At 47.8% G+C, this 9,091-nt stretch overlaps 1 protein-coding gene across 1 annotated transcript in view; it reads left to right on the top strand.

Annotated features, from left to right (window-relative positions):
- The first annotated feature begins 965 nt into the window (after window positions 1-965).
- The window catches only part of PRDX6 (peroxiredoxin 6), a 72,968-nt gene continuing 64,842 nt past the window's right edge, over window positions 966-9,091 (top strand). The window contains exon 1 of the mRNA XM_069641189.1: window positions 966-1,195. Within this exon, the coding sequence (XP_069497290.1) occupies window positions 1,104-1,195 (92 nt within the window). The 5' untranslated portion in view covers window positions 966-1,103. The remainder of the gene's footprint in view (window positions 1,196-9,091) is intronic.

Genomic DNA, 9,091 nt, shown 5'->3' with positions numbered 1-9,091 from the left:
TGAACCGAGGGACAGGGAGAAATGTTTTGCTGCTGCGCATACACAATACAAAAACAGCAGGGGGCTCAGTTGCTGAGAGTGTTTGTGTCAATTGAGCCCCCTGCTGTTCTTGCCCGATAGCAAATAAAGGGCGCATTGCCTCCAGCTCACTATCATGCAAACTTAAGTATCAGTACACGATACTTAAGTTTGAATGACATCAGCTGTAGGCATAGCACCTGCTATTTGCTGTAGGGGGAAGGTATGCGGGGGGGGGGGGCAGAACTCATGGTGCTATCTCCAGCCCTGTTTACAATAGGTGCAGGAATCCCATGAGCTATCTTAGCACAGTTGTAGCCTGTGGGTTGCAGATTAACACCGACCTCTACAGCAGGAGCATGAAATCATTGACTCCACTGCAGCAGTTTTACTGTGATTAATACTATACCCAGTGTTGACGCTTACCCACAAGACCACCCAAAATTGTCATCAAAGCACGTCTCATATTTGGATATTTTGTTTTCCATGGAATATTGCACTATAGACTGCTGAGTTTAAAAGGTGAGCACCTTTTATATTTTGCCATCGTAGTTACTGGAAAGAAAGCAGCATGAAAGAAATTGTACCATTTTTAAACTATTATTTTCAACATTTGCTTTGAGCAGAGTTCAACTGCCAGCTCCACCCCCTCTGAGCTCCACTTCCTAAGAACCCCACCTCCAAATTCCGCCCCCCACCCCGGCCCTAGTGGGATCCCCTTCATATTTTTTGCCATTTCCCCCTCTGCACAAAAGCCCAAACTGATAGCATTGCCATTGCTTGTTGTCAAAGCCATAGCACACTCAGCGAGGCAACATTATTGACAGAGGAGGTCACTTTTCTAGACCACTTTTCTTGTTTTGGGCTTATTTTGATTGGGTTTTGGGCTTACTTTCGAAGCAGCCTTCTCTAGAGAACCCTCCCATTCTCCTCCTCCTCCTCTCTTTGCCTATAAGGGCGCTGCACGGCAAAGGGGAAGTCTTTTTCACCTGTCACTGCGGAAGACTCGACATTTTGCTTTTGGGGGTGCCTTTGCTGAGACAGAAAAGAATCCTTTAGCTGCCAAGTTCACGACTCGCGCCACAATGCATGGTATCCTGCTCGGCGAAGAGATCCCCAACTTTCAGGCGGAAACAACCGTCGGCCCGATCAGTTTTCATACTTTTCTCGGAGACTCGTGAGTAGACCCGCTGGTGCTGGGTATAAGTGGGTGCAACTGCGTTCAGCCAATTAGAAAGATGTGTTCCAAAGTGTGCCTCGCCTTTGTGCAATGGAGGATGTTGAATGCAGGTTCTCGTGGACACGCAGCCAGTCCTAGTAATCTCGATGGAGCCCCTAGGCTTAAGACTCCACGTTTGCAGAATATGTGGGGAATCGCCGAACAACTTGCTCATATTCATCACCTTGTAAAAGTTGAGCTCTAGGAAGCGCGAGCCTCTCTTGTACCTCTCCCAGTTATAATCTAAAGCGGTATTACTCGTATACCGTAAACTGGCGTTCTGCTAAAATGGTAGCATCGATCACACGTTGTGAGTAAGGGCATAATTATTCTTAGTCAACTTGGATAAACCATCTCACTACTGTTCTAAAATGAAAGGCTGAGCCGGACTTGCAAGAATCGGAATAGCTATCCCCAGCCCGCCGCAGACCCCACCCCTGCACCCCCTTAGGGCAGCTATTGAGCCTATGTATACTTACGTGTATGGAGAACAGTCGAATTAAAAAAAAAAGTTTTTGTAAAATTGTTTTAAACATGTGGAACAAATGATCGCGCGGGTGTGCAATGTCCCATTGGGGTTCTGCTGACTGCTTAAAACCGAAAGGTGTTTTACAGCATGCCAACAGAAATAAAGTTGTCATTACAGGGCCGTGGTCTCATTACACTCCTGGTGCAGCTTTTGGCGGTGAGTAATAACCATACTTTAAGTTGCTTCCGAGGTTCGAGTGGATGACTAAAGTATATGACAACTGATGCTGTCATTGTGCAGTAGGACTGGCGTGCGTATATTTGCAAGCACTTGAAGTAGATCCGTACGAAGGGTGTTTTGTGTAGCGCATGCGGCTCCTGTTTTGACTTAGCTGTGCTCTGCATTTGCGTTCTTTGTCCCCCCCACCACCCCCAAGCGGTTTAGGAAATGGCTTTAAATATAGTCCAGTCTGTACGTAAGCGGGCTAGAATTATCTAGATGTGTTTGTTTGGGGTTTGTGCATGGAAGGGGTGCTGATGCAGCAGCACTTTTCACATGGCAGTTGGGTAGTACTTCCATGTCCTTTTCCTCATCCCAGTACTTTTGAGTGCCCTACCCTCCATGCGGCTCTCTCTCTCGCGCGCGCTTCCCGGTAAGAAAGGCCCTATCAAAGGAACACGATCACCTCCTGCTGCTGGGCTTTCACGGGCACCTCGTTGGGGGCCTCAGGGAGTACAATACTTTGCGCGTGGGCGAGTATGGGATAACCAGAAAGGTCTGTGTACTGTAGACACTAGGCAGTTTAGCGGTTATGGAGCAGGAGCTGTGTGCTTGGCGCTATTATGCGACAGAGCCGCACTTCGTCCGGGAAGAGGCGAGGAGGGGTTTTGGTACCAGAAGGCAGAAACTGCAATGGTTAAGTGCTTGGTTTTCAGCCCTGGAGACCATGGGCACATACCTGGGAAAAGAAAGCACTGGCATGGGATCTGCATCAGGTGGCTGGTGGCATGGGTTTCTCCTCTAAGGATGTTCGTGGGGCAACGTGAGATCGGAAGGTAGGGCAATTTATGATGTCCCTTAAACTGGACTTAAAACTGCCCTTGCTTTTGGAAATGAGCATTATCAGAATGGAAGAACCCATAGCGATCACCTTTCAATTATGGCCAAATTGTATCCCTTGGTATGTCTTTTCCAGACTGTAGCGAGTTACCCTATATTGCCCAGTTTGGTGGGTGGGTCGTCCATGGTGCCTAAAGGGGCAACTGCATGTGATATGATCTGATGGAGCCTTGAAGAAATCTTATACTGGGGCCGATTTTCTTGGAGGGGAGAGTTCATATTTGCTAAATGCTGTGCACACTGTTGGGGTGTTGCGAGGTGGATCGGTCTTTCAGGTGTTTGCCCAGTCAATTACGGCAATGTCTGATTGTGTTCCTATTGTGCGGGGCATGCAGCTTCAGGGGAAGTTCTTATCGGGTGTGCCTTTGATGGCGTGTTGAGCTGTGGGTGCAATGACATCTGCCAGGGGTCATCTGCACCTCATGCATTGGCATATTGAAGTATCTCGAAGGTGATACGTTGTTTGGTGACTCACTGGGGGACCAGGTGTATAGGGTCTTTAAAGTAGAGAAACTCCAGTGGGGTCCTGGCATGTTCTTTATCTCTGCACACTGGTTTTTGGCAAGTCTGGCAAGCCCACCTTCCCCAAAACCTGGGCGCTGGCATGAAGTGAAGGATAGGGTTGATCCCGGTCCAGCCAAGTTCTACTCAGTGTGGTACTGTTACTCCCAACCCTGCAGTTGGGACCGATTTATTTTTATTTTTTTTCCACTCCATGACCCAAGGGCACACTTGGGATTGGTACTTCTTCGGGATCTACAGGAGATGCTGGACAAGTGCGGCCATCTGACGAGTGCCCAAGGGCAGGGTGGCTCCCGAGTTTTAGTCTATTTCTCTAGTTCCCAAAGGCTTGGGCAGATGTCAGTTGCTGGACTTAAGGACTCTCCAGCGCTATGTGGGTGTACTCGTTTCTAGATGGACACTGCAGAGAATCATTGTCCTGGTGGGTGAGGATTGCCTGGGCTTTCTTTGAACTTCACGATGTATACTTTCACATCTCGATCGGGGGATCCCATCAAACCATTGGGTTTGCAGTGGGGAATTGCCACTTCATTTCTGGGTTCTCAGATTTTGATGGGGCTGTGATGGTCTTGGCTCCCTCGGTGGCTTCACATCCCCTCAAGGCAGTTTTTCTTGCCTGGAGGATTGGCTGCTGAAAACGTCCTGGAGAATGCATGCTCTCCTAGGATCCAGTCTGCTGAGGGAAGGTGTGTGGGGAGCAGTCTCATGATCATCACTTGCCTTCTTGGGGTCTAGCGTTTCAGACAGACCTGATGAGGGTCTGCTCCCAATGAGCCGGGTATTAAGTGTTCAGGACTTGTGGTGGAGATTGGCCAGTATGCGAAGTGGCATAGCCACAATACTGCTCCAGGTGCAGGTGCGTATGGCATCTTGTGCGTTCATGGCGCAGTGGGCAAGGTCGGACCTAAGGCCTCTGGTGTGCCACCTGAATCAACTTTGTGGTGTCCAGCCTCTTGAGTTTGAGCTGCTAGTGCCTGTGACTAGTAGTGGGGGACAGTTTTCATTGGTAATTGTATTTGGGCATGCTGCTAAAGTCTCACTGGTGTAATCTGTGGCTCATTCTTACAACTGCCAGTGGCACACGGTGTTCAGAGATCAGAGTTCATGCATCAGGTGGACCTGAAAAGAGGTGTTCCTCCAATTGGAAGATGTTGGCAGTGAGTGCCATGAATCCAAGTGATTTGCCCGCGGCTGAAAGTACCGCGGGAAAATCCTTTGCATGAGAAAGGTGCGAACTACCACAAGTTTGCACCTTTCTCATGCGAACACACATACATTCTCACCCCCACAACACACCCATTACACACCCCCAACATAAACCCCACTTACCTTCATCTTCACGCTGGTTCCTGCAGCGCCAGTTCCCTTTCAGTTCCGTGATTGGGAACTGGTGCTGCACGGTCCTTTTCTTTTCTTTTTTAAAATTTTATTTTGTAACGGAGGGCTGCGGAGGTTTTTTAAAAAAATGTTATGCTACTACCAAAGGTTCAAACCTTTATATGCGGGAAAAACGTCCTAAACAGAGTGCCATGGCTCTGATAATCCTTTTGGATCTGTGTGCTGGGTTACGAAGTAGTGATCCAGAAGCGCAGTGCAACAGCAGTAGTCTGTCAGCCGGCAAGGAGGCACTCTGTCTGTCACTGGAGGAGTTGGCCATGGTCTTGGGAGGCGGGGCAGGGGTGGGAATGGACATAGTGACATCTGGAGTCCCTGAAGACAGTTAACGGTGTGGAAAACAAAGTCGTTTTTTCCATTGTTCCAGGTGATGTTACTTAAGCCAGGGGTTTTCCGGAGGTTTGGGGCAAGGTTTGGTTCCCTCTACCTGGATCTCTTGGACACTCTGTAAAATGCCCAGTTCCCTTTTTTTCTGCTCTGGGTTCTCAAGCAAGTTGGGTTTGATACAATGTTACCTCGAGTGTGCAGGCAGAGGGATGGGGGAGGGTGGGAGAGTCTTCTGTTAGCATTTCTTCCCATTCACTTCACTGCTTCCAGCATTCTTGTGCAAACTCGAGGAAAGCAGATAGGAGAGGATTTTGGTGGTGCCCCATTAGCCAAGGAAATCCTGCATTCCCCCTTTTGGTGGCTGCTCCAGTATGAATGTTGGTCGGGTACCAATTGCTGCTCAGGTGATTGAGGATCTGGGGTTGTCCCTGGTCTGTGTGGTTGAGTGGCAAGGGTGGCAGCACTTGATCCTTGCTCCTCAAGTGCCTTCAGCGATGCAGGAAACCCTCAAGTGTTATAAGTGGCATTGGTATAGTTTTGTGTCGGGTGCACCAGGAATGGGGGGCTGATGTATGGCATTCTGCTTCTGGCGTTTTCGGATGGTTTCAAGAAGTGATTGGAATCTCTACTTTGAGGCCATAGTTGTCTGCTGTGAAGATCTCTAAGCAACCCAGGGCATCAGGTTGACCCCTGAAAGAGAATCTAATAATGTCTCTTGTGAAGTCCCATTCTGGGTCAGTGGACTATTCGAGTGCTCTGCTTGGGTTGTCTCTGGCGTTCTCACTTTTGAACCAGAGGAGATTGATGAGATTGATATCAAACTATTTGTATTTTTGGTTGCCATAATTACTACCCGGCAGATGGGGCTTTTGTGTAGGGAGTATAAGGATCTAACCGAGGCGTTGGTGACGACTGTGACCTTGCTTTTCTCCTGAAGGTGGAGCGCAAGTTCCCTTGCTCACAGGATGTTGTGCTTCCAGCCTTCCATAAGAATACTTCCTCCCCAGAAGACGAGTGGACATGCGTTGGATGTTGGGAGGGCAGTACTTTGTACATTGTAGAAACCAGTTTGACATTTGGAGACTGTGGCAGGCAGGAAGGCCCCATTGGCCATCCAAATCCACTTGTTAATGGAGATGAACTGCATGATCTGTGGTGCTGTGAAGAGGGTTAAGATTCAGGTGTGGTTGACTCTGGGCATGTTGACATACTGGGGGTATGCACAGGGAGTCGTTCTGCAGGACAGTTGTAGGACTGTTATTTAGGTTGACTCATAACCCATTCATCAGACACTTTCAGCTGAATGTGGCCAGCCAGGCAGCATGTGCTTTTGGTATTGGTGTTCCGAGTTGTGGCTCGGACTGAGGGAAGCTGGTGTTAATGTGTGGCCCCATCTCTATATTTGGTATTCGTCAAAAGTAAGTACTGGGCTAAGGAACGACCCTGGAGGTATTGTTTAGATTACGAACAGTAATCCGCATTACCATAGGTAATCTAAGCAATTGTATTCTATCTGGCAGGGTTTTCTGCCGCACTGCAAACTAGGAAACCTAGCCTCAAATTCCAATTACATTTTTGACTAAATTTGATCCTAGTCAAAGCACTTAAAATCGGTGCACCTTGAAGCTTGCAGCTTTGATCTGGGCTAAGTGTACTCGCTTGTGCAACACAAGATTTTAAATCTAATGAAGTACAGAAGGGATACTGAATATCCACGGACAAGGGTTCCAAACTCTGAACCCTGAAAGGATATGCTTGCTGATGAGATTACCACGATGCTGTCTAATTAGAATTGGGGCAATAAGCTCACACTTCGGCTACTTGATCCTTAAAGTAGCATATGAAGTCCAGCTTTTCTGGAAGAGTTTAATTGGACACAATATAATCCCGGGCAGTTGCTTCCTTCTATTTTGGGCTTTGCCAATGCTGCAGCTCGAGGAGCTGGGATTGCATAAAGCAGTACTGAAATTGGCAGAAATGGCTGCCTTTTTGAGGCAATGGCTTCAGTTCAAGGTTGGGGGATCACCAGTTAGCTCATTTGTGTGCAGCATGCTTGTGCAGAGTTAATGGCGCTGGTGCCGCTGATGACTGGGCGGTTTCTGGTTCAAGGCTCCAGCTGTGCGTCTTGCTCCATCTGCTAGGAGGCATATACATTCCATGGTGGCACCAGTGACTTTGTGCATTGCCTGTAGCAGAACAATGCATGGCTTATGTATAAACTTCAGCCAGGTGTTGGCTAGGTTGTTGTCCCATATGACGACTAGGGCTGTTGCAAACCTGAAGCCCGATTTGTGGGTGTTGGACATCATGACTTCCTGAAGCCGTTAACCCCTTTTCCAGTGGTTTCTAAGTTTCAGTATGCTGTGTGATATTTGTGCAGTCAGAAATGAGGTAGGGGGACGGCATGTGTTTTTGGGGACTAGTCCTTGAGGAGTGGGTGCTAAATTCAGGCCTCAAAACCTGCTCTCGCCATTGGCTATTGATTGACTCTTGGCAAGTAGGAAATGTGCTGTGTATGTGGACATCTGAAGGGCTGAGTGACTGTGTCTGACTAGTACCTTGAAACTTGGAATTTTTACTTGTTAATGACCGACGAGCGTGGCAGTCATTATGTACATGTCCTTACCCTTGATAGATGGAATAGTGTCTTAAGGCCCATGGATGGTTGGAAAGGGCCATAACTTGCTAATGCTGGGACAAACTAAAGGTTGTATGGCAGAGGGTTTGCTTTTGGATGTCTTGTGTTTTTTTTTTTTTTTTTTATTGCAAGTTGTATGAAGGTTTCTGTGCAGGCTTGGTTGCAAATACTCCTTAAATGGCAAGATTGTGGCATTTGATCAGGGTGCATTAAAACTTACTTTTGGGCATCTTGGTGTGGGGTGATTGAGGCAATGTCGTATTAGGAACGTGCAGATGGGTTCCAAGTGTGAAGGGCGTGCAGGGAGGCTGAACAGCAGTAAGCAGTGCTCAATACATGCTACTGGGCAGTTACATCCTGATGACCCTGTAGACCACTAGCTCAAAAGAAATTGCACAAAAAACCTGTAGGGTTTTGTATGCGTCGTAAATGGGCCCCACACCCTACCACCTTGATTTCAGATGGCATCTGGAGAGCTTGCTATTCCCGAGGAAAAATGGCCATACCAGCTTGCAGGGTTCGGTCCTGGACGACTGGCACTTTGATATTACCAACACATTTCTCTTTTTCTCTAGTCCCAATCTGTACTCAAGCTTGTATGTTTTTACTGCCATTCAACTGTATTGGGCAGAAATTAATCAGTCGTCCTGTTAGGGGTTGTCATTTTTTCCTTCCAGGGAAATTGCGTGAACCCCTGTCGAGGCAATGCCCCATGCTATGCTAGTGAGTGGAGGGTAGACCCTGTGGTCTTGGGGGCACAATGCCCCACTATTCTGCAAATGTCCTGTGCAAGATTCTGGGTGGTGAACACAACTGTGTAAAGCCACCTACATTTGCATCGAGGTATTGCCTCCCTTCCCCAATGAGGTCCATTGCGACTGCAGAAAGGAATGGAGAAACGCACCAGACGCGAAATGGTAACTACCTGTTTGGGTGTATTGGGACTTTCAAACCCGCAACAAAGCCCTTGGGACTGTGGGTGGCCAGTAAGGGGGCGTATTTCTGCGGAGTGAAATGCACACCTGCTATTGAGTCTTGCTCGTGCTTTCAATGTTAATGCATGCATCTGTGGCATTTGTGATTGGAGCAGCTATCATTTTATGGATTTTCTCACAAATATTATGCAGGTTGAACATTTTTTAATCATTTTGCCTAGGGATGGTGGGTAGAACTGTGTTTTGGATGCAGGGTAAAGGATGAAATTATGAAAATGTCCTCTCCAATTGTCTTTCTCACAGAAGTTTCTTCCACCTCCTAGGTTTGTTAAGCTATTCCCACCAGGCCATTGTATCACTGTGCCATTTCCTGATCTCTTATCTTCTCGTGTTCGGTTCTAGGCTGGCTTGACTTGCACTAGGATTTCTTTGTGAAATCCCCATTGACC

Source organism: Ambystoma mexicanum, chromosome 1q (genome assembly GCF_040938575.1).
Source record: "Ambystoma mexicanum isolate Mex_15411 chromosome 1q, UKY_AmexF1_1, whole genome shotgun sequence".
Lineage (NCBI taxonomy): Eukaryota > Metazoa > Chordata > Amphibia > Caudata > Ambystomatidae > Ambystoma > Ambystoma mexicanum.
Note: the sequence above shows the minus strand (reverse complement) of the source record. Positions and strands in the feature narration are given on the sequence as shown.